General features: G+C 35.1%; 3 protein-coding genes and 1 long non-coding RNA gene across 4 annotated transcripts; 1 reads left to right on the top strand and 3 right to left on the bottom strand.

The window, feature by feature from the left end:
• Window positions 1-9,831: 9,831 nt before the first annotated feature.
• Window positions 9,832-12,243, top strand: LOC104723725 (uncharacterized). The gene is made up of 3 exons (XM_010442117.3): window positions 9,832-10,147; window positions 10,232-10,951; window positions 11,028-12,243. The coding sequence occupies exons 1-3, from the start codon at window positions 10,114-10,116 to the stop codon at window positions 12,035-12,037; spliced, it is 1,764 nt and encodes a 587-aa protein (XP_010440419.1). The 5' UTR covers window positions 9,832-10,113; the 3' UTR covers window positions 12,038-12,243.
• Window positions 12,244-14,220: 1,977 nt separating this feature from the next.
• Window positions 14,221-16,544, bottom strand: LOC104723726 (calmodulin-like protein 8). The gene is made up of 4 exons (XM_010442118.3): window positions 16,348-16,544; window positions 16,070-16,227; window positions 15,599-15,679; window positions 14,221-14,519 (listed from the first exon to the last, which is right to left on the bottom strand). Exons 1-4 carry the CDS (start codon window positions 16,424-16,426, stop codon window positions 14,382-14,384), a joined length of 456 nt encoding a protein of 151 aa, XP_010440420.1. The 5' UTR covers window positions 16,427-16,544; the 3' UTR covers window positions 14,221-14,381.
• A 1,929-nt stretch (window positions 16,545-18,473) lies between these two features.
• Window positions 18,474-19,400, bottom strand: LOC147934077 (uncharacterized). Its single transcript, XR_015571030.1, has 3 exons — window positions 19,107-19,400; window positions 18,873-19,009; window positions 18,474-18,674 (listed from the first exon to the last, which is right to left on the bottom strand). It is a non-coding gene; the product is annotated as an uncharacterized LOC147934077 (long non-coding RNA).
• Window positions 19,401-20,396: 996 nt separating this feature from the next.
• On the bottom strand, window positions 20,397-26,126 carry LOC147934076 (uncharacterized). The gene is made up of 4 exons (XM_087472457.1): window positions 26,023-26,126; window positions 21,132-21,191; window positions 20,753-20,943; window positions 20,397-20,665 (listed from the first exon to the last, which is right to left on the bottom strand). The coding sequence occupies exons 1-4, from the start codon at window positions 26,124-26,126 to the stop codon at window positions 20,397-20,399; spliced, it is 624 nt and encodes a 207-aa protein (XP_087328583.1).
• Window positions 26,127-26,551: the final 425 nt, after the last annotated feature.

Below are 26,551 nucleotides of genomic sequence, written 5' to 3'. Positions count from 1 at the left end.
AGTCGGTGTGTTAACTTGTAATGTAAAAAGGATGGATCATGGTATTTTCGTGTGAGTCTGGTTTGTAATTATGACCAAGTAAGTTCTTGTGTAGATTTGTTTTATTTTTTGTAGCTTCTGCAGATTACCCTTCGAAGCTCCTTGTCTGACCGATCATCTTCTAACAGGTTTGGCTTGTCATCGAGGTATGTGGTTCTAGTTATGTATCTAGGCTTTTTTTCTTCTTCTTCTTTTCTTCTTTTATATACCTAGGGTTTCTCAATATTTCCGGTCTTATACATATCTTGTAGGGATTATTATGAGCGTACTGCGACAAACACTGAAACACAACATCCTATCAACCCTCATTCATACTCCTGTGATTAACCCTCGTTGATTATAATAAACCCTCGTTGATTCTAATCAACCCTCGTTGATACTCCAGAACAACCCTCGTTGATCCTGATCAACCCTCGTTGATACTCCAATGATCAACCCTCGTTAATTCTAAACAACTCTCGTTGATCCTGATCAACTCTCGTTGATCCTGATCATCTCTCGTTGATACTTCTGTGATCAACCCTCGTTGATTCTAATCAACCATCGTTGATCCTCCAATGTTCAACCCTCGTTGATACGATCCAGTGGTCAACCCTCGTTGATCCTAATCAACTAACTCTCGTTGATGCTCAACCCTCGTTGATCCTAATCAACTAACTCTCGTTGATGCTCTTAACTATCAAATCTCGTTGATATCTTGAATCTATCCCCATAGTTGATATAGCAAAAGAGGCATTTTAGCGCACGTGGGGTTTATTGTTTGGATAAGAGAGTGACGAACGCGTGAAGAAGGAATAATCAAGCTGGCAATGTGCAGGTGGCAGAGGTTGCAGGCTGTCAACGTCAAGTAACGGTTAACGCTGTTAGTGTGGTGGCAGTATAAGAGCAGTGTTAGCTCATCTTTATATTTTAGGCATTTTATCAGAGTTGTAAACCTTTTTAGTACTTTCTAGAACTTTCCCTCATCGTTTTGCTGGAGTTTCTCTTCCGAGACTATGCAGGTGAGAAGTGATTCTGCGTTCCCTCGTGAACGTTGTCTCGGTTGTATCGGTTTCTTTCAATAATTAACAACTCTGTTTTTCCTTTGTTTCTCTGTTTTTTAACCATTGTGAGCATGTTCTGATTAAACGTTATCATTAGTATCAGAGCGAAGTCGAACCTCGGAAATAATGGGTGTGGAGACGAGTTCTCAGATTAATCGGCAGGATCTGGTTGGGGAAGAAGTTCAGGAAGGGGAAAGTGAGACGATCGGTGACGCGAGAACCATTCTTGACCGGACTCATGCGATTGAACGAGCGATTGAAGCACAAGATAAGAGGATGGATCAGAATATGGCTGACATGATGCATTTGATCAGGTTGATACCGGGTCCACCAGCTTCCTCGAGAAAATCTCATGGAGAGTGTAGTCCCTTGGCGGTGTCGGCGTTGCCAGAGGGAAGCGGAGGTGCTTCTGGTCAACAACGCGGTGGAAGATCAGCGGGGGCTGGTCATTACTCAGGAGTGACTCATTTAGGGCGTGTGGATTTTCCCCGTTTTGATGGAGAACATTTCTCGGAGTGGATCTGTAAGGTGGAAGACTATTTTGTTCTCGATGCTACACCAAACGACTCAAAGGTTCGTATGGCCACTATGCATTTTGATAGTCACGCATCGGTTTGGCATCATGCGTTGGTACAAACACCTTTTGAATGATTGGTCGTCGTACAAGTTATTAATGAAGGAAAGATTCATTGATGTGTTGGAAGATCCGATTGCTGAGTTGAAAGCGTTGCAGGAGACTGATGGAATAGTGGATTATCACTAGAAGTTTGATTTGATTCGTACGAGAGTTACTCTCTCAGAAGATTATTTGGTGCGTTCTTATCTTGCAGGCCTTCGTCTTGATACTCAGATGCATATCATAATGTTTTCACCACAGACCGTTCGCCAATGTTTTGTGCTTGGTCGTCTCTATGAGAAGGCTCATCCTATATCGAAAGGTATTACGTCTGGTGGATCAAATACTAAGCAGTTTCATGGTGGAAGCACAATCACAGTCACAAAACAGTCGACTCAAAGTAAGAAAGAGAATCTAGCAGAAAATGTGGGGTCTAATGTTCATAAACCGGCGAGGAAATTTTTATCTCAAGAGGAAATGAATGCTAGGAGAGCAAAAGGATTGTGTTATATCTGTGATGAAAAGTATACCCCAAACCACTATCTCAAGCATAAGAAGTCATAAGTTTTCATGATTGAAGTCGAAGAAGAGGATGAGGGTGATACGGGAAATGGTGAACTGATGGTAACCGAGGAAGATAAAGACATGCCAATGGTGTCAATTAGTGCAGTAGCTGGGATTTCGGATTACAGAACCTTGAAGGTGAAGGGAGTTCACAAGAAAAAGGTGTTATTCATACTCCTTGATACGGGATCTACACACAATTTCATGGATCCCAGTGCAGCAAAGAAGTTAGGGGTAAAAGTATAATCTGCAGGTGTTTCAAGAGTTGCAGTAGCTGATGGAAGTAAGTTGGGGGTACAAGCGAAGGTCTCTCAATTTCAGTGGTCTTTTCAGGGTACACAATTTCAAGATGATTTCATGATCATTCCTTTGGGAGGTTGCGATGTGGTGCTAGGGGTTCAATGGTTAGCACCATTAGGAGACACGACGTGGAACATGCAGAAGTTAGAAATGGGATTCTGGTGGAAGAATCAGAAAATACTTCTTCATGGAATCAAACAAGGGTCGGTGAGAACAGTTAAGGCCATCAAGTTTAACAAGAATCATGAGGAGGCGATACAAATCTCGATGATCTATGCTCAGGAAATAGTTGAGCAAGAGGAGGCCATGGTTTATGCAGTGGAGCTAAGTCAACGTAACAATGCTGATAACACAGCTATCATAGAGTTAAAGACCACATATGCAGATTTGTTCGAAGAACCTACAGCTTTACCACCTTTTCGTGATGGGCATAACCACAAGATAGTTTTAAAAGAGGGTAGCGACCCGATTAATCAACGTCCTTACAGATATGCGGTGTACCAGAAAAATGAGATTGAAAAGATGGTTAAGGAGTTACTCTCTGCTGGTACCATTCGAGTTAGTGCTAGCCCTTTTTCACCCGTAGTATTGGTCAAGAAGAAGGACGATACTTGGAGACTATGTGTGGATTACAGGGGACTCAATGTTCTTACCATCAAAAACAGGTTTCCAATTCCACTCATTGAGGATTTAATGGACGAGTTGGGGAGTTCTTCTGTGTTCTCTAAAATCGACTTAAGAGCAGGGTACCACCAAGTTCGTATGGAGCCAGAGGATGTTCATAAAACTGCGTTCAAAACACACAGTGGACATTATGAATATTTGGTAATGCCATTTGGCTTAACTAACACACTGGCTACGTTCCAAGGATTGATGAATGATGTGTTTAGGGAGTTTTTGCGCAAGTTTGTCCTCATATTCTTCGACGACATCTTGATTTACAGTTCCTATCTGATAGATCACATCAACCACTTGCAGCAAGTCTTTTAGACAATGAGGCAAAATAAACTCTTTGCCAAGGAAAGCAACTGTGCGTTTGCAACAGATAGAGTTGAGTATTTGGGGCATTTTATTGTTGCTGGTGGGGTATCTACAGACCCTGCCAAGGTCAACGCTGTTGCAAACTGGCCAGTACCCTCGAATCTAAAACAATTATGTGGGTTTCTCGGTCTAGCAGGGTACTATCGACGTTTTGTCAAAAAGTTTGGTACCATTGCTCGTCCTTTGACTGCCATGACCAAGAAGGATTCGTTCTTATGGTCTCAAGAGGCACTGGAAGCTTTCGGAAACTTGAAGACAGCTTTGAGTCAGGCTCCAGTTCTAGCACTTCCAGTGCTTAACAAGCCGTTTTTGGTGGAAACAGATGCTTGTTCCACCGGTATTGGCGCTGTATTAATGCAGGATGGCCACCCTTTGGCCTTTATCAGTCGGCATTTGAAAGGTAAACAGCTGAACTTGTCGATCTATGAAAAGGAGTTGCTTGCAGTGGTTTTTGCGGTACAGAAATGGCGACATTATCTTTTGCCAAATCACTTTGTTATCAAAACGGACCAGCGGAGCTTGAAGTACCTTTTGGAGCAGAGGTTGAACACACCCATTCAGCAACAATGGTTACCTAAGCTGTTGGAGTTTGACTATGAAATTCAGTACAAGCAGGGAAAAGACAATATAGCAGCAGATGCTTTGTCAAGGTTAGAGGGAGCTGAAGTGTTACATATGGCAATGTCAGTCCTGGAGTGTGATCTCATGAAAGACATTCAAGCTCATTATGAGAAGGATCCAGAACTCAAACAGTTGATAACCGAGTTAAAGGCTAATCCTGCAGCAAAAAGACAATATTCATGGGTTCAATCAGTTCTACGGTGGAAGAGCAAAATTGTATTTCCTAATGATGCTCAGTTACGAAAAACCATCTTACAATGGATGCATTGCTCGGGAACAGGTGGACATGAAAAGGAGTTGTGCAGTATGTCAGCAATGCAAGTATGACACGGCCGCTTATCCGGGTTTGCTGCAACCACTTCCCATACCAGACACAATTTGGACTGACTTGTCCATGGATTTCATTGACGGCCTCCCTGAATCTTTCGGAAAGACGGTGATATTTGTGGTGGTGGACAGATTGACTAAAGCAGCCCATTTCATGGCTTTATCACATCCATACACTGCAGTATCATTTGCACAAGCATTCATGGACACAGTTTTTCGACTTCATGGTTGTCCTCGGTCTATTGTGAGTGACAGAGATACGGTATTTGTCAGCAACTTTTTGCAGGAGTTGTTTTCGCTACAGGGAGTTGAACTGCAATTTTCGAGTGCTTATCACCCTCAAAGTGATGGACAAACAGAGGTTGTTAACCGTTGTTTGGAGACCTACCTTCGTTGCATGTGTAGTGAACGTCCTCAGCTGTGGAGTCGTTGGTTACCTCTAGTAGAGTTTTGGTATAATACCAACTTTCACACTTCCACGCAGCTCAGTCCATTTGAGGCAGTCTATGGTCAAGATCCTCCGGTGCATCTTCCTTATATTCCCGGTGAGTCCAAGGTTTCTGTTGTGGCCAGAAGTCTGCAGGAACGTGAATCAATGCTGTTGGTTCTCAAGTTTCACCTTATGCGAGCTCAACACCGTATGAAACATGTTGCGGATAAGCATCGCTCTGAGAGGCACTTTGATATTGGTGAGTCGGTGTTTGTCAAGCTGCAGCCATATCACCAAGGCTCTGTGGTTATGCGTTCAACTCAGAAACTCGCTCCAAAGTATTATGGTCCCTACAAGATTGTTGACCGTTGTGGTAAAGTGGCGTACAAACTGCAGTTACCGGACCATCCTCTGATTCATCCGGTCTTCCATGTGTCACAACTCAAGGCAGCGGTTGGAGATGTTCCCACTTCGTCCCAGCTCCCAACTATTGTGTCGGATATCTGTGTCAAGGAACCTGTGCAGATCTTGGGTCGTCAAATGGTTAAGCGACAGGGACGAGCGGTTACAAAGGTCTTGGTTCAATGGACAAATGAAACGGAAGACGAAGCTACTTGGGAGTTCTTGTTTGACTTATAGCGCAAGTTCCCAACCTTTGAACCTTGTGGTCAAGATTCTTCGAACAGGGGAGCTTTGATATAGCAAAAGAGGCATTTAGCGCACATGGGGTTTATTGTTTGGATAAGAGAGTGACGAGCGCGTGAAGAAGGAATAATCAAGCTGGCAGTGTGCAGGTGGCAGAGGTTGCAGGCTGTCAACGTCAAGTAACGGTTAACGCTGTTAGTGTGGTGGCAGTATAAGAGCAGTGTTAGCTCATCTTTATCTTTTAGGCATTTTATCAGAGTTGTAAACCTTTTTAGTACTTTCTAGAACTTTCCCTCATCGTTTTGTTGGAGCTTCTCTTCCGAGACTCTGCAGGTGAGAAGTGATTCTGCGTTCTCTCGTGAACGTTGTCTCAGTTGTATCGGTTTCTTTCAATAATTAACAACTCTGTTTTTCCTCTGTTTCTCTGTTTTTTTACCGTTGTGAGCATGTTCTGATTAAACGTTATCATAGATTTAACACTTGCTTAGGTTTTTGTTTGGGCTTCCATTCTATCTTCATAGAGTAAAAGGAAAGGTATGTATCTGACCTTTGCCATGCCAGGTGCGCTTGCTTGGCAGATCTAATTCCCTTAATTATATGAGCATAAACGTATAAAAACAATATTTGATCAACTCTCGTTGATCTTATTATCAACTCTCGTTGATCCATCTTGATACTGAAAAGAAACACACGTATATGACCTTTGCCTTGACAGTTGCTTGCTTGGCAGTTCTCTAAACCCCCAAATAGATTCAATGTTTTGGTTTCGTGGATGGCACGGGAATGGTTAATATTCGTTCTTGGATGGGATCTTTCTTCCGATCCCTCCGGACTGTGCGTCTTGTTTCTCTCTTATGTTCCTGCTGTTCTCATATGCTTCTTGCATACCACAAAGAGGAATAGATAAGATTATTTCTTCTTAATCGCTCAGGTTTGTTTTCCGTTCTCCAGCTACATAATTGCATATTTAGGTAGCTGAGGCGTGGTCCTATTGAGAATGTTTACCTCTCTTATACATGAAGATGCTGGAATTCATACGATCTTTGTGAATGACAAATGTCTTGGATTCAGGTTGAGACTACGGTTGGAACGAAGTGGGTGTAGCGTACGAAGTTTCAATTTCTGTAATTAAAAGAATAGAGACATCGTTTGGATTTCGAGTTTGTTCAACATATATTTTTTGGTCATATCATCATATGCTTGTGTTTGTAATACTCAAAATGATTTCTGTGATTAGCCACTAAAGAACTCGAGTAGTTATATATAAAAGGACATATAACTCCAAGTCTCCAACCAAACTTCAACCACTTAAGTTAAAATAGATCTCTAATTAAAGTTAATCAAATTAAGCCAATATATCTCTATACATAGTCGTGGTTTATACATTACATATATTGATATATATATATATATATATATATATATATATATATATATATATCTAAGAATATGATATAAGAAGTTAAATCGGTTTTGTATCTATCTTGTATCTTCAAAGTGGAGCGATGTTGGGTATCTCATTGAGCAATTCATCTTCAACAGCTTCAAACAAGAGCTTATATTTGGATTATTCATAACCATTGAGACACCTTCCATCTCCGGTTTCATCAAAAGACTGTAGTTTCAACAGTGTCTGCATAAAAAATAACAATTAAGAGTGGGCAATTTCAAATTATATACTATTGAAATAAAAAATGAAAATGACTTCAAAAAGTTCAAAAAAAATAATAAAAGAAGGAGCCAATTTGTTGTAATCATCACATGATGAAACAGCCGAACTCACTCTAAATGCTAGCCAATAATCGAATGTGAACTGTGCAATACTTTTTTTATCTTACTACTTAAATTTATTTTCTAAGATTAAGTATTACAAAAAGGATTGGTTTGAGGAATTCCAGCAAAAAAAAAATACCTCTTTTGTTTAAATTAAACGTAAAAGAAAAGAGAATGCTTTCAAAAGTTGAAAGCTGATTATTGGCTATTTTGTAGCTCAAATCATTTAAATTATATAAACCAAGATCAAAGTTAGAGAAGAAAAATTATTAAAGATGAGAGGTCCATTGGTTCCATAAGAGTTTTCTTATCAAAAATATTAGAACTATATATTTATGAATAATTTCCTCACTTAAAAGGGATGAACATATTGACCCACCACTATTAGTCCCTTCTAAGACAATCATTATCGGTAGCAACGAAAGTGTTGCTCAAAATAATATATTTTAATTATTTTCTTTCAATATTATTATATATTTAAATGATAAATTAATAAAAAAATTTGATTAATCATTAACTGTTATATTATAGAGGAACGATTTTTCCTATGCTCGCTAAAGAAATATTTCTCATTTTTTGATTTACTTTATTATTATTTTTTAATTTTTAGTTGAAAGTACCTTTAAGAGTAACGATCACTAAAGATGCTCTAATTTCTTAAGACTCTATTGGTGTCCATAGCTCACCAAACATTTAATCATTAACAAAAATTATGTATTCCAAGAGCCAAAGAATGATTGGAATAATTGGTTTTTCAGAAAAAATAAATGAATGGTTGGATTAATGGTTGGGCCATAGAACTCGTAAATATATAAAAACTCTAGAATCTACCTCTTGTTCATTAACAAAGACAAAGTATATATTACTTGGAAAATTCCATCGAGTTCCATTTGATGTGACAATGAAAAATACCAATAATTGTGGGTTTTAAATGGTATTTGATGATTCACAACAAAAAGAAAACAACAAAATATCTAGAATCTATAAAATATTGTGCGTGTTGTGGATTGGAAAAAAAAAATACAACCAAAAACAAGAAAAATATTTTTTTTTTTTTTCAAATTATAGAGACAATTTACAACACTACACCCAGACTTTTGATATTCGAAAACTGTTTAGTTATATTGTAAAAGCCAGACTGGTTCAAACGTTGTGGTTGTGGTTGCAGTTGTGGAAGATTGCGGAAGCGGGCGATTGCGGTTTCACGCGTTATTAAGCGTTTTGAACGATTGTTTTAGCAGTTTAAAATTGGTGCGTTTGCAGGAGGTTTACGACTGGTTGACCAGCGGATGCAATAGCGGTTGGAACATAATAAATGTGATATCTAATATATAAATGTTTAAATACACCAAAATTTTTATTAAACTTGATTTATAATTAAAATTTATTAAAATAATAATTATTCAAAAAAAAATCATATTGAAATACTTATTCATTTATGCATTTGGCTTTTTACCAAAAATTTAATCAAGTAATTTGATAAATGACAAAACATATCCTTTAGATCGTAGATCTTTTCTATTTTCTCTTAGATCGTGGGTCAGTAATTGCATCGGTAGGAATGGTCAAGTGAGAGTTGAGAAGAGTCACTGGTGATTTGTATTAATATTTTTCACAAATAATCTTATTTTCTTAAATTTATGATGAAATATTATATTTATATAGATTTTTTGAACTTATGTGCGATGTGCCATTAAATTTACATAAAGTTTTCCGGGTTATTGTTAATTGGAATATTATTTTCTTCTAGTTGTTTATTTTATAATCTCTGCAATCGTATCCGTACTTCATTTTCTCTCATCCTTAATGAGTAAAATGGTTAGATAGAAAATATAACAAACAAAATTTTCATTATCATTGATTTCTTTTAAGTTTAAAAAAAAAAATAAAAATTTCAACCGCAATCGCCCACAACCGCAACCGCAAACGCTTGCGGAAAGCAGCTTTTGGAATTCAGTGGTTTGGAGCGATTAGGAGAGATTGGAAGCGGTTTGTGTGATTGGTTCCAATCGCTAGCAACCGCTACCACCCGTAAATGCAGCATTTGCGGGAGGTAGCGGAAAAACCAGTCAACACCTAAATGAAATGGACATATACTATATCTTCAGGTCCAAGGTTTTACTTGATTATTTATAAAATGAGATGAAAATTGAATTTTCTAGTGATATTGTTTCTTACTATATATTTATCTATCTTTTAAGTTTTAACTCTGATTTATAGAGATATCTCATCTCTATCATAATATTCATTGTTTCATACAAGTCGAAATTTTTAGTCTATACAAATCAAGTGTTTTGTTTCACGAATTTATGTAGACATTTGGTGAGTTCTTGAAACACTAAAGTTATAGCTAAAATTCTCAATTTAGTGGTTGGCCCTCTCACTTTAAAATGGTCCAATATTAGATGTATTGTGCCTCCAACTTAGAAATAGAAATATTGAATTGTCCTTACGGTTTTGTATGAAAAATTTACATATCATATGGCCTCATAATGTTGCGTAGGGTCCTAACAAAGTGACGCCAACTAATAAGCATTAAACTAATTTATAACAGAATTCAATAAAACACCAAACATGCTTTAATCCAGCAGACACAAACAGTACTCGGAACCCTCCGTTCAGCTAAAATCGCCTCTTATTAATTGCTCTATGTTTCAATTTCTCAGATTTATCCAGAGATCTTGATTTATTGCAAGTTGAACAAAGGAGATGATATGGGCAATACCAACGCAACCGCCATTTTAACAGGTAAACCAACAAATCTTCTATTTTTTTTTTTGTGTATTTGTATTATTAGTATTCTCACTTAATATTATGTCTGTGTAATTGCAGAAGAAGAAAGCTCAAAGCTAGGATCCAATGGAATGTCTCCGTTTGGATCTGTTTCCGTAGAGACTACGCAAGATCAGGTGTTTCTTGCAGGTGAAGGTAAACATGGAGATGAAGAGAAGGAGAGCTCAAAGCTAGAAACCAATGGAATGTCTCTATTGGACTCTGTTTCCGTAGAAACGCAAGATCAAGTTGCAGGTGAAGGTAAGGATGGAGATAAAAAGATCGACAGCTCAAAGCTTGAAACCAAAGTAATGTCTCTTTTGGACTCTGTTTCCGTAGAGACCGTACAAGATCAGTTGTTTATTTCAGGTGAAGGCAAAGATGTAGATAAAGAGAAAGAGAGCTCAAAGCTAGAAACTAATGAAATCTCTCCATGGGATTCCGTAGAAACCACTCAAGAACATATGTTTCTTGCTAGTGAAGAAATAGATGGAGATACAGAGAAAGAGAGCTCAAAGCTAGAAACCAATGGAATGTCTCCGTTGGACTCTATTTCCGTAGATACCAGACAAGATCAGTTGTTTCTTGCAGGTGAAGTAAAAGATGGAGATGGAGATGAAGAGAAAGAGAGCTTGCCTGAAGAAACAGAACCACATAGCAAGGACTCAGTCGATGAATCGAAAGTAAAGAATTTCAAAGAAGAGATAGACCAGAGTGGCTTGGAGAGCTTTGTAATGGAAACCGATGAGAAGCTCCAGAAACAAACATCAGTTGCTGAAGGTTGATCTTAATTTTTCTCTCTTCTCTTCATATTCGAAACTTAACCTAATGCAATTTTCTCTCTATTACTGATCAGGTTTTGAAACTCTGAGTCAAGCGACAGAAGTGGAAGAGTTTTCTGTGATTGGAACTCAACGTGTTGTGAGAAATTCGAGAGAGTCTGATATTGAAGAGAAGCTCTGTGTGATTGATGAGATGGTCTTTGAATCTGCAAGCTTTATTGAACCTGTTGGAACTGAAGAAAACATGGTGAATGAGTCTCTAGACGAAATTGTTCATTCAGAGGAAGTTGCAAATCGTGATCAAGAGACTGGTATGGAACAGAGAACAGGAAGGCAAGGGTTTCCTGAAAGCGAGCCACAGGAGATTCTGAATGTCGACTATCGTGTTGTCCATGATGAGGAAGTTGCAGATGAAGAAAAAGCCGATAAGGCGATCTCTAACAGTAAACCTGGTTCACAAGAGTCAAATGCTATTCAAGAGACCGATCTTGGAGTTTCTATGGAAGACAAGGACAAAAGAGAATCAAGCCTAAAACGTATGTCGCGATGCAGATCGCTCCCTGTGAGCCAGAATAGTAGAAGTATCGGGGATTCGCTGGTTCAACAGTTAGTTTCAGAGGTTGCGTTCCCTTCAAGAAACAAGATGGGTTTAGAGAAAGCTAACACATCTGAGACTCTGCTCATTTCTTGCGTAGAAAGCAACAAAGCGCAAGAAACTACTGAAAGCAATGAGATGCGAGCTCCTAGCTTCGGTCATGACCGAAGAATCGAAGCAAGAAGCGATGAATTGACAGAGAAAAATCCATTGATCTGTGAGGACAAGACTGAGATATACGAGGCAACAATCGACGTGGAAGAGAAAACTGTGATGCTGAAGAGAAGTGATTCTGTGAAATCAAGAGGCATGGAGATGTCTCTAGGGTCGTTGAAGAAACACAATGATAGCTTCAAAGAAACCAAGGGCTCAGAAGATAACTTGGTGGACATTAAAGCTTCATCGGGTTCTATGAAAGGCATAGTCAGAAAACGGAGCAAATCTTCGGTCTTAGGAACATGCCTTTGTTGCACCACTGCCATGAATTAAACAAATTATTTTGTGATTTGATGGTTTTTTTTCTTTTCTAAATTATGGTTTTGAGAAATTGGGAGGAAACAAGTACGTGTGGATTGGGTTTTCTGTATACTTGAAATGGGCTTTTCTGTTTGAGGGGTTTTGGTAAAGTTTTACTGCCTTTAATTTTAGTTTTTATTATTTTATATGCATATTTTAATAAAAGAATTTTTAAAACACACCCAACTCAAATCCAAAAACCAAAAACTAAAAACCAATTTAAAACCTATTCCATTCGTGGCATGTGTGTAAAAGAATGAAAAAAGAGAGAATAACTCAAAAAGTTCATATTTTTCACCGGAAAAATTCTGAAAACTGGGTAAAAGTTTTTTTTTCATAAGATTACATAGACCATAAATAGTTGAGAGATTTTAAATGGTTTTAAGATTTTAGTTTTTTTAGATTTCAGAGATAATCGAGTAGCAACGAAAAAATATTTGTGGCGAAACGAACCAAGAGAAGAATTTTGTGCAAGTTAAACTTGAAAGATTTGGATGTAAAGACTTTGGGGTAGAAGAAGAAGAGGAAATTAGTAGGTTTTCGTACTTTTGTGACATAAGTCTTAGGTATTTGGTGGGGGAAACTTAAGCTAGAAGATATAAAGGGTTGATTTTGAAGAGTATAGTTTTACGATTTGCTTCTCTTGAAGATTTTCCGTAAGCAAAATAGAATGTATTATGAATTCTTTCCTTTCACTGATTTTGGTATATGAAATACAATTCGTGGGAAGTCGATTCTGAAAATCTAATATTTAAAAAAAAAATCGTTATAATTATCTGTTAAAAACCAAGTTTCCGCCAAAAGTTTAAGTTCTTTTAAGATGTATGTACTTCCTTCTATGATATTCTTCAGTACCAATATACAAGATGCACTAACTTAAAGTTCGTCTTTTGAATCACGTTTCTGGATTAGAAAGACTTTGTACCGTTTTCTTTATGAAAATCTAAGGGTATGGAAAAATCTACATCACCTGACAATAGCATTATATTCTTGGATCCAAAATCGTTCAATATATGCCTAATAAAGCCTTTTACCGTTTTACGATCATGCGGTCCGTGACCTCTTTCACTCGTTCATAGTCTTTTAGTTTGTAAGTTGTATTCCGAAATATAGCTTCTCCCCACTACAAAAAAACAGCAATTTGTATCACTTCTTTTAATTTTTGTATTTAAATTTTTGTATCAATTATAATTGATAATTAATTTTTGTATCAATTATAATTGATGCAAAGGAATTTTACATCACTTAAATAAATATTTTTTAAAGTTCTGATGCAACTATACATCATATTTACATTGGTTACTTTAACTAATGTTAATTTTTTATACTAATGTTAATTTTGTATCAAAGTCACTTTGGGTAAGTGATGTAAGTATTTGTAACAGTTATACTAATTGATGTTAAGAATTCCATCATTTATAAATAATTGATACTAAAACTAGTAATAAACTTCTACAAATAATTTTAGTAATTGTATCATTTATAAAAAAACAGTGTATCATAAACAATAGTCGAGTTATTATTTTGAGTGAAAATAGTTTATAAAAAAGAATTGAAAATCAACCTAGAAGAAAGTTGAAATATGTATTTTGAGTGAAGATTTTTTTTCATCAATTGTATATGTATATTGATGGACTAATTATGGTTAATTATGTTTTTTTGTTTTCTTTTAGTACCGACATGTTAAAGACGATCAAACTTTAACCTCTAGAATATTAAATTCTAATTAAAATTATTTGAGTATATATAAGAGATATATCTTATATATTCAATTGTAATTATCATGTGCTTAAGTTTTAGTTTAAAATGATGATTTGAACAAAAAAAATAGATACAACATACTCTTTTTTGTATCACAAAAAAATGATTTTCTAGGATTTTCACATAAATCAAGCAAAATATTTAATGTTTAGTTATAAATAAATTATTTTTTTAATAACATATCTCTCATAACTATTACCCAATAGTAATTCATCAAATTTTAAAATTTACAATTTTCTAACATTCATTGATAAACAATTTACAGAAAATTAATCTTTTTAATACACGAAAAATTCCTAAAAAATTAGTGATGCAAAGGGAGTATATTATTATTGAATATTATGTGTATAGTAACAGCTTCAGTAAGAGATGTAACAATAAGTAGATCTGAAAACTTCAATGAATGTAGAACAATGGAATTTGTTGAAATATTGTAAACACGAAGGAGTTCAAACCAACAAGGTAATTAAATCACTTTGACAAAAAAATGAAGAAAAAACTAACAAGATAATTAATTAAGGATCATTGGCTTATATAATTAAGAGAATTAAAAAAATTAACCAATATTGATCATCATCTTGACAAATTCTTCATAATTGACTTGGCCATCACCATCCAAATCTGCCTCCTTTATCATTTGTTCAACTTCTTCATCTGTTAGCTTTTCCCCTAGATTTATCATTACATGACTCAACTGCAATAACACAACTTTCACATTAATATATATCTCAAATGTGGCACCATCGATCGACCAAGAATAAATCAAAAGTACGCGTGTCGATCAGAGCGGTATGGGTCAAGCCTAACATGAATATTATTTTCTGATCTATTAAGAAAAATCATGAACACAAAAATACTTAGATAGTTTATATGAGCATGCAAAAATGTGCTTGTATACAAAAAAAAAGTATACGCATTAATGTAACTTTGAGGATGTTGATTATTGTGTAGATATTTAATTAAACTATCTAAAACATGTGCCCTCCTGTCCAGTGCACCAATAGAATCATACACATTTTAATCTATCTAACTACTTTCTATTAATTGTTTTTTTTTTGTTCCTCTTGTTCTTCTCTAATAGATTCACAATGCCAGCTAGCCTTCACGATTGGAAAACAGACTTTTGAAAGGATAAACTGAAATAAATAAATAACCATGTCTTGTTAAAAAAATGTTTAGAACATAAATGAGACAACAACTATGGATCTCTTTAAATTGGAAGATTGTCTGGCTTTGTTGTCTGATTTTTGTCATTGCTTCGAAATATATCAAAGTGTGTTTTAGCTGGATTTCTCGTTTTTCTAGTTAATGCAGAATTAATTGATATCAAGTGGTTTCTATACAATTACCATTATTGTTATGCTTAGCCTGGATTTGACACTTTATAGAGATATAGAGCATGTACCATTTTAGCAGAGAAGACATTTATGAAATTGGTTCATGAACCGTATTTAAATTCGACAATGACTCAAATTTAGCAAGGATTTAGTAGACACAAAAAATATATATATAATTGTAGCTCTAATCATTTATAAGCAAATAAAAACACAGTTTTAGACCGTACATGGTATATATTATTGGAGAACGTTGTACAAAAACGCAATCCAGTATTCCAGTGCATCGAACTAATTTGTTATATTATAAGTTCTTTTCTCCGCATAAGTTTTTTTAATATATAAGTCAAGCATATATATATAGACATCTAACTATATATTATATATGCCAAACTAGAAATAATTAAAAAGAGCGAAAAAAAGAGTAAAAGTCAGAGACCTCGCTGGCAGAGATGTAACCATTTTGGTCTTTGTCAAAGACTTTGAAAGCTTCTTTCAGCTCTTCCTCAACATCATTTTCCTATACCATCACATGATCACGACAACAAATTAACAATACACAATAAGACAACTAATTGTAATATAATATAAACAATGTCTTTGTTTAGAATATAAACACAGATCTTTACAACAAATCTTTTTTTCTGTAGAGAACAAGTAAAAACATAGAAAGAAAGAAAAACCTGCTGTGATACAAAATTGAATATCTCCGTAATAGTAAAAAAAAAAAGTCAATTAGCAAAGTAAGCGTAATAACGAGGCAACGATTTAAAAACAATATATAGTTCTTTTTTTGCTTTTGTCTCTAAAAAAACAATATATAGTTCATTTGATGTAATTGTAAAAGTGTATATTCCTTAAGAAAACTATTTAGCATGTAATACATAAAGAGATCAAGAGAGAGAGGAACCTGAAGTTTCTTGTCCATGAGGTTGAGAAACTCAGCAAATTCAATGGTACCATTGCCATCAGAGTCAATCTCAGTGATGATTTCTTGAAGTTCTTGTTCTGTGGGATTCTGATCCAAAGAACGGATCACCGTTGCAAGTTCTTCCACCGTTATACAACCTATTAGATTCCAAAAGAAAAAGGTTATAAGTAAAAATGTCACGCAACAGATATATATATATATATCACTCTTCTTAAGTATATTATTCTATGAAAATGTTAGAGAAAAAGGGAGAGAACCGTCGCCGTCTTTGTCGAAGAGACAAAAGGCTTCTTTGAACTCAGTGATCTGATCTTTTGTCAGTGCTGTCTCTTCCATATTGTTTTCTGAGAATTTTGGTTAGGGGGAAAGAGAAAAAGAGAGAGAGAGGAGGGAGCTCAAGGTTTGAAGTACTCTGATTTGTGGTCTATTTGTAGAGTCGTGAGACTCGTGACAAGACCTTTTTGTACATTGGACTCATGTACTTTTCAACTACTTTAGAGCCTTTTATTGAGTCATCATATTATTTTAATTTGAATGACAAGTACAATTTAAATTCTTTGTTTTCTAGCACTACTGAACTGAAGAATTTAATTCTGATCACATGACCCAATCGCATATAATATGAATTGTCGCCTGTTACATAAAATTTAAATCGCATATACAAGATTAGTTTAAAAATCATCTAGTTCTTAATCGTCTAGGCATCCTCTGTAGTCTGTACGTTTGTCCGGACAATTTGTTTAAATATATGGGCACAGAATTTGGTCCACAAATCATTCTTCTTATAATTTTTTCTTTCTTATAAAATATACTCCTGATTCTATATTTTTAATAGAAAAATCTTGGCTACTCCCTAGGTTGTGTAATGGCATCAACGGCCATCTTAATTACCGTTCAACATTATTACATTAGGTAATTATCCAGAGCAATTTGAACATCTCCCAGGCTCCTGAGTGTCCATAAACTCCACATCAACTCGACTACGGTCCCCAGGGGTGAAACTTGAAAGCATAAAAAAACTGCTATGAGCCTATGAACCTTAACTTGGCCAGCATGATCTTGTGAAATCCATAGAACCCCAAAAAATGATACGTCGTTTATTAACGAAGCATGATTAAATAAATATTGAAAGAATCATTTCATTTTTAAAATTAATACGATGACATTTTCTAGGATTATAACTTATTACAGATCCAGACTGAAGTGAACGTAGAAAATCGAAATAAGTGGTGTTTTATACTTTTAGTTTTAGTTGAAGAATTGTGAAATTGTGACTCGTTTTATAAATCGGATTAAATAGTTTTCCATGTCAAATATCATAATTAATAAGAATATCTAGCTACTGCAAAAAGATCGTAATCGGGAAATCATTGCTAAGAAAGATTTTTGGAGAGACTTGCATTGAATCTGGTATTCTAACAATAGGGAAAATGCATGTATGCTACGCTGATCAATATATTGACCCCTATCGTCTGCATTATAAGTTCGTGAACACGATATATTAAACATTTTTCTATATAAAAAAACAATTAGAGGTAGCAAGCGAATCAATGGGCCAACAATTTATATTCATTAGTATAAATTATTATCATTTGTCACACCTTACAATTTACTACTTTTTTGGTGTGAAACCATATTTTGTACCATCTCTAATCACCATAGGGCTCGAGCTCATGAAGGGAGATGACTAATTAAGGTAGATATATAGAAATTCTATGAGACATGCCACTTTCTAAGAGCCATAGAGATATTAGACTCAAGCTTCGTAAAGATAAATAAATTACATGGCCCAACTAAATTCCAAAATTAACTGAAATTTGATAAAAGCAAACGCAACAAACGTTGGTTTCTAAATTGTAATTTGGTATAACTTCTAACAAACACAATCGAAACCTTTTGCATGTGCGCTTCATCAAACTGGTATAATTTTTTTTATAAACGGAGACAATTACTCCCTCTGTTTCACAAAGAGTGTCATTCTAGAGATTTTTTCTTGTTTTACAAAGACTGTTACTTTACAATTCCAATGTGTTTTTTACATTAAATTTTCTTATTTACCTTTTAATCCAAAGCTCATTTTCATTGAATTTAAACCATTAGTCACTTATTAAATAGGGGCAAATATGTTCTCCCTCTGTTTCATATGAAGTGTCATTTTAGAATTTTTCACACATATTAAAAAAATCATCAAATTATCTATTTTACCCCTTATTTTTTAATTTTTTCTATTGGTCAATACATTAAACCAGTAAAGATAAAATTAGAAAATTTACCAAACATCTACATTGGAAATACAAAGTGACACTTATTTTGAAACAAAATTTTCAGTAGAAAATGACACTTAATATGAAACAGAGGGAGTATAATTCTATCTTTTCTTAATTTGTGTGTCCTGTGTCAAAATGACACTCTTTTAAAACAGAGAGAGTATTAGCTAAACCGGTAATTGACCTATTATAGATACTGTATTGTTACTCGGCTCCATTCATTGATCACTCTTCTCCTTCTTCTGGTTCGTCTAGTTCACACATTACAGTACCACTTCTATTTCAACCTCTTTAATCTTCCTCTTCTTGCAGTTTTACTTCAATGTTTTAGCATCAACAAACGTCAGTAAGTAAATCCAAAATCATGCAATCTAAAAATTAGAGATCTCAACTTGTCTTTAAATAGTGAATCCAGCTTCACGTATTTTCTTTGAAGTGAGGAAGGGAAACTTGTGGTAAGACAATATCAAATGTGCATGTTCATGTGGTAAGATAGAGGATGCTTAATTACAAACCTGTGCATGTTCTTTACTATGCGTGGTGTAATCTTCAAAGCTTTGGGCAGCAAAAGCGCATACTGTGCAAGACCATGTGATAGATTGACCCGTTTGAGTGCACTTGCCCTCATCAGCATCCAATGAACACATTTCATCTGTGTGGGAAGAAAGAAAAAGTTGATTTAGTTAAGAAACAGCATTGCTGGTTATAAATATCAAAGCTGCTTGAGATATAGGACAAAGGACAAACACCTTCTAGTAAGCTTGTCCAGAGCCACTCTTTATCAACACCAAGGAGAAAACTTTTCCAGAGCCAGGCTGGACCTGGACGTCGTTGAGGATATGCCAGAAAAAATGTGTATCCATCCATATCAAGGCTATACAGAGTACGTGCTAAGGATTCCAGTTCCTCAGTACCAGATATGCGCAATATCTTAGCCGGAAGTGGATTCCTTTTGGTCCACGCAAACAAATCCGTTTCAAGTTCTGTTTCATTTATGAAAAGCAACGTCTAATCGAAACCGTAGGTCAGTAGTTTATATAGAAAAAGATACTACACTTGCAGAAATTAAAGAAGGTTATAACCTTTGGCGTGTATAAGAGAAATTCCACTGGAAGAGAGCTTTCTCAAGACGTCATTGTCAGGGGCATTAGGGTGGTGTGCGAGTCTGCCAATGGCAGTTATGGTGATAGGATTAGGACCAAAGACAGGATAATTCCTCAAGGCGGAAACTATTCTCGGATAGACCTGACAAGGATCATAACCTGGGGGAATCGGACAGCTGCTGATGTCCCACCACACCAACGTTTTCTCCTCCTCCTCTTCCACTTCCACTTGCTGCATTGCCATAATCTCGTATTCATTTATTTTGTTGAAAGCAAATTGTAGGTTCCGGATTCACCTAAGTTTAAAAAACTAGAAATCTTAACTTGCCTGTAATTGGTGAAGCTTCACCGTATCCACCATTTCAGGGTTATGTTCGGGAGCAACAAATACCGAATAGTCCAAAGGCTGCTTGACAACCAAATATGTATATCAGAGGTATATTCAATGAAGTGAGAAAGGGATACTTGAGGCAAATTCTAAGTTCCAGAAATCTCAAAACTTGCCTTTAATTCTAAATTCTAAGTTCTAAATTCTAAGCAACAATAATCTCAAAACTTGCCTTTAATTGGTTACGCTTGATCACATCCGCAATTGTCACCAAGTCCAAAACCTGCATGACAACCGAATATACATCCAGTGGAAATCAGAGATGTTTTCATTGAAATGAGAAAGGCAAACTTGTGGGATACATTTTTTAGAAGCAAGAGAGGATGCTTACAGAACTCGCATGTTCTTCACTCTTGAGTTGAGAGGTGAAATCTTCAATGCTCTGGCCAGCAAGAAAACAGATTGAACAAGACCAGGGAGACTCACCCGTTTCACTGCACTTTTCCTGAAGAACAAGTCTTGTTGTCTCCTGTTTATTATCCGCAGACCCTGAATCCATATCATCCATCTGCTAAAAAACCAAATAATTCAGAATGGTTTTTTTGAAATTAAACTACGTGATAGAGGAAAAGGACAAAAACACGTACTAGTATGTTTGTCCAGAGCCACTCTTTAAAAACACCAGACAGAAAGCTGTCCCAGAGCCAGTCTGGAGCTGGATGGCGTTGAGGATATGCCAGAAGAATCTTGTATCCCTCATTTTCTAAGAGGTAAAGAGTACGAGCTAGGGAGTCCAGTTCCTTAGGACCAGATATGAGCATTATATTAGCCGGAGGTGGATTCTTCTCCATCCACTTAAACAAATTCGTTTGAAGTTCTATTTCAGTAAAAGCAATGTTGGATCAACGTACGTATACTACACCCTGATGTATTAAAAATTATAGAAAACAATTTTTTTTTTAACCTTTGGAGTATATAAGAGAGATTCCAGTGGAAGACAGGTCTCGCAAGACATCATCGTCAGGAGCGTTCGGGTTGTGCGTTAGTCTGCCGATGGCGGTTATGGTGACAGGACCAGAGACCCCTGAATTCTTCAATGCCGATACTATTCTCGGACGGACCTGACGAGGATCATAACCAGTGGGAATCGGACAGCTGCTTAATTATGTTCCACCACACCAACGTTTTCACATCCTGCATCGTCATGTTGTGCATCATCTCGTATTTATTTATTATTCAACCTACAAGATTCAAATCATCAGATTCAAAACAGAATTAGCAGTTAGGGTTTCTAATCTAGAACGTAAACCTTCTCCAATCAAACATCAGAATCAGATAAGCACTCGGAGTCCGGAGATATTGACACGTTCAAATCAAGATCACCACCTCGTTTTGTGTCAAATCTGAAACGCGAAATAGAAACTAAAAGTAAAGAACGAATAATTTTGGATATGAAGCTAACTAAACATTTTTACATACTCAAATGAATAAGATAGATTTGATAAAGATGAGTGAGTAAATTAAGTGTAAATAACATACACATTCTATGAGGAATTTTTATTGTTAAAGACTAGGAGAAAAATCCGGGCTATGCCCGATATAATCTTAACATTTCACATTTTAAAAATTATTTAATTTAGTTTTACATTTCTTTGTTAATCATATGACGGCATATTAACAAAAATGACATACAATATGTGGTACTCTATATTTCTCATATTTTTGTTTGGTAATTAATATTTAGAAATTGAATTTCATTTTTATTCCTTATTATTAGTCTGAATAATTCCTCTTTTCATATTTTCTATACTTCTTGATAAATATATATATTTATTCTGAAGAGTATACTAAAATGGGGTACTGAACTTGATATTTAAGAGATTTAAATATTTTAGAATTTTAAAAGATTTAGTGAGTTTTAGGAGCTTTGATTATTTTTAGAGCTTTTATATATATATTTTAGAGAGATGAAGTATGATTATGTGAAATTTTATACTTCCTCCGTTTCAAAATATAAGATGTTTTGAGTAAAGCACGCAGATTAAGAAATAATCACTTTAAAAAAGTTTAATCAATCACAAACAAAACTGCATAATATAAAATATTAAACAAATCTAAAAGTTGCATAGAAACTTGAAAACAAAAAACTTCTCTAAACATCCTATATTATGAAACGGATGGAGTAATAAATTTTGGATGATTTTAGAATAAAAAAAGAAAAATTTGACTCCAAAGTCATCCTCGGTAGTTTAGTTGATATACTGTATTTGTAGGGTTCAGGGATAACGTAACTCAGGAGTGATGTTCTAAAGAACCCTATTCTTGGCAGTGTTGCTGAGAAGCTCGGCAAGACTCCTGCACAAGTTGCACTGCATTGGGGGTCACCAAATGGGTCGAAGTGTTCTTCCGAAAAGCACCCATGAAGACAAGATTAATTAAATTAGAACTTCAATGTTTTCAATAGGTCCATACCCGATGACATGTTATCCAAGTTTTCTGAGATTGAACAGGTAAGTGATTTTCCGCACATTGTAGTCCAAAAAAGTCAAAGGGGTTATTTCTTTTGCTTACACGTTTGGGGGTTATCGAATATTGAAGTCGTGTGTTTCAATGTTGCAGGAAAGGTTGGTGAGAGGCATGTCATTTGGTATGACAATAATCAATGATTGAGCTGAAGCTTGTGTCGTGAATGGCTATCATAAGTGATGATGCTCTAACAAGAAACACAAACACTGTTGGACCTCAATTTATTTAAGCTTAGTGGGCTTAATAAAATTGGATTGTGTGAATGAGAAATTAGGCCTTAATGGTTTGGTCTTGCACAAGATGGAGCTCCAAGAGGAGTGGGTCAGATTGGATAGAGTCAAAACTCTGTTTCACGTCTCTGTGAGACTCGGTCTCTTTGTTTTCGTGATCAAGTGGAGAGTTTGATTTCTTTGAGAGATCGTCGCTTCTTCACGTTGCCCACCTCCTAGATTTGCGATGGACTAGGTAAAGTTGTGGAGAATCAATTTCAAACCCAAGTCATCCAAGTCCTCTATATATACGCATGAGTTCTTCTCTTGTAAAATAGTGAATTGACGATATCAAAATCGCTTGTTCTCACACACAGCAAAAGCGCAAAACATCCAACAATCTCTCACAAAGTAAGTTTCGAGAGTATCGTAGAAGTGTAGTTCGTATAGAGCCGTGTTTGAGTGATTAGCAAACCCGGTTGTGTATGGTTGTATCCTGGGACTCTTGTGACCACTAATCCCGTCGCACTGCGGGGGTTTCAAAGAGTTAAGGAAAGAGATTTCGGTCTCGCCTCCATTCTTCCCTTAACGTTTACTTGTTGTTCTCATAATCAATACCTCTTACGTAGTGTGGCAAATTTATAGCTCCTACAAACACTTCTATCTGTATATAACTAATAGATAACACATATGTTAAGTTTTAATTTGAGAAATTGAATACTTGATAGCCATCCACGAACGGCTTAATCACAAACACTTAAATGATAAAGGCTAAACTAGAATACTTGAGCTGAAGCATGTGTCGTGGATGGTTATCATAAGTGATTCCTAACATAGTTGAGTTACATTGCTGATTTTACCTTTCAGATCCAGCTAAGTCAACAAGATTAAGCCGTGTAAAACGATGATGCGTTACACTTTGAGATACCCACTAATAGATAACACAGGTCAAGTTAATCACTTATGATGATTGGTTAAACTTCACCACATCCGCAGTCCAAAGCCTGCTTGCAAACCAAATGTACATCAGAGATATTTTCATTCAAGTGGTAAAGGGAAAGGGATGCGTAATTTTAGATGCAGAGATGGTGCTTACATTATTGTTATGGTCGTCACTATAGTTATAACTCTCTCCATCCACTCAAACAAATATCTAAATCTAAAAAAAACTATAGTTATAGTTGATTTATCATTTTAAAATAATGGTAGCGTATAACTGAACTTTTAAAACTTAAATACTTTTTCACTTCAATAAATGATAATAAGCCATATAATGGATTGAAAAGAAAAAATTCTCATCAATCAATCTATAGAATAAAGAAACCATCTCAAAAAAGACATATAAATACTAAAATTAAGTGTATATATATATATATATATATTAATAAAGAAATGATGAGATGTTTACATACGTATCTTTATACGTATTAATGAGTAACCGACTTAAGGAAAGTATACTTTAAACCTAAAAAAATATAGAAGTCTCTCTCACTGTCTTTCTCGACTGAAGCGAGACTACCAAAAAAACTGAAAACCCTAATGCTTATATATATATATATGAAAAAGATTTCCAAATGTTTAGTTTTGAAGTGGTAAAAATGGCAATTTTAACAGATATTTGGGAAAATAACAATTTTGAAAAAGATGATGAGCTAAAAAATGACATTATGAAAAATAATCCCTATTAAGAAAGATATATCTAAATCTAAAAAAACTATACTTATAGTTGATTTATCATTTTAAAAATAATGGTAGTGTAGAACTGAACTTTTAAAGCTTAAATACTTTTTTCACTTCAATAAATGATAATAAGCCATATAATGGATTGAAAAGAAAAAAATCTCATCAGTCAATCTATAAAATAAAGAAACTATCACAAAAAAAAAAAACATACAAATACTAAAATTAAGTATGTATCATTAAACGACGTTATATTACGACCACTAGAATTAGAAACCTCGTATTGGTCCCAAGAACATGTATAATAGTTTAATTAGTTGATGGTTTGTCCTAAATATTCTATTAAATTTAATTAGTAACCAAACTACATGGAATATCCGATCTTTAATATTTCAACTCCTTAGTGACATCAGTTGTTCGTAAGTAGACATTCAAAAGTCAGGTAATGATTAAAGTAAACGAAGTTGACCATTTAATTTATTTTACTTTAATCTTGTACGAAAGTACACCAAAAACAAAATTAATTTAGTTTTCTTTCAAAGATTACCATTTGATACTAATCACAGTTAATTAATCATCTTTTATCATTCTCGGTCCCAAAAATTTATTTGTACGTAATCATGTTTTTATTAGTACAAATCAAGTTTCAATCGATAATTCCGATTAAGCTAGATTAAATTTTTAATAATCTGATAGCCATATACTCCCACAGTTAACGGATATGTCGGTCACGTAGGGGCAATGTTATGTAGCATGGAACCATCGACGCGGTGCGGTGTGTTTGTCTGTGTTCAGTTTTCCTTCCATCATTTTTTTTGGGATAAGTTTTTCTTCATTGTTTCATTTTCAAATGTGACAATTTTCCGCAAATTAATTTTGTTGGTTATCTAGCTAAAACCTTTTTTTTGAACTGCCTAAATCGGTTATTTAAGACGGTTTTGTACAACTTGTATATGTGTTAACTAGATGATATATATGCAATTTATGTATGTACTGTAAATACTACGTAGAAAGACATATATGTACTTGTTTTATAGTAGATACGACATATATATGCATTTGCATAATACGTTAATATTCTTGTCCCATATGTGATGCGAGCTGTTATTATACACTACAAGATATTGCATGTAAATGTACGTAAACATTTTTAATGTATACAGTATACTTATTAGTGTATATTATTATGGTATATTAATTTAAACACACGTGTAGCTTATGTGATTTTACAGCAGTCTTTAGGGGTTCGATACTATTGAAGATCAACACCTTGAAATTCAGGATGGTTTTCATAAACATAATGGTTTAAAGATTATATGAAGCTTCTTATTCCAAACAATATCTACAACAAAAGAACCAAGCTGATACATAAGGCAAAACATAAATAAAAGATTTAAAAACTCATTTTTTAAAATTTACGAAGAATTTCATAATGTTTAGGAGGTGTTTCATCATATTTAGGAAGATGTTTTTCAATTTTAGGAAGGTTCTCCTAAATATTCAGAAATATAAAAAAAGGTATGTTTGGTTTGCATTCTTCTCCTTGGACACAATCCGCCTCCAAAATTTAGCCCAATCTTCTTGATTCCTTCCCCACGAACCACCTTCCTCGTTCTCTTCCTTTTCTCCTCCACCACTGCCGCCTAACCAGACCACACCACCATTGTTTCCGTCCGTCAAGAACCATCGCCAAAGTCTCTTGTACCATGTAGGAAGGTCTTCCTAATGTTTACGGATCCCTTCCTAAATTTTCAACAATGCTTCATGAATTTTCGACAAAGCTTAATTTAATCAATTTTCCTAGTACAATGTAATGTACTGTTTATTCATTCCCCACGAACCACCTTCCTCGTTCTCTTCCTTTTCTCCTCCACCACCGCCGCCTAACCAGACCACACCACCGTTGTTTCCGTCAAGAACCATCGCCAAAAATCTCTTGTACCGTGTAAGAAGGTCTTCCTAATGTTTACGGATCCCTTCCTAAATTTTCAACAATGCTTCATGAATTTTAGACAAAGCTTAATTCAATCAATTTTCCTAGTACAATGTAATGTACTGTTTATATCTATGCATCACTGGTGAATCTCAACCACACAACTGGTAAGTTAAAGCATTCTTCCCTCAATCCAATCTTTTTACTAAGTAGCAATAAAGAAATCTATCTACCTTTTTATGGATAACAAAAACCCACACAGCAAGATCGAATTTTGAACACAACAAACACTTAAATCTCCCATTTTAATCCAGATTGAGTTTGTTCCACCAACAAGATTCATATCATTAATCGCAATTTCATAGATGAAGAAGATAAAACACACAGAAAACTAACAATGGTAACAAAATTATCA

This window comes from Camelina sativa, chromosome 11 (assembly GCF_030686135.1).
Source record: "Camelina sativa cultivar CO46 ecotype springtype chromosome 11, ASM3068613v1".
NCBI classification, from domain to species: domain Eukaryota; kingdom Viridiplantae; phylum Streptophyta; class Magnoliopsida; order Brassicales; family Brassicaceae; genus Camelina; species Camelina sativa.
This window is presented reverse-complemented; position numbering and strand designations above follow the sequence as displayed.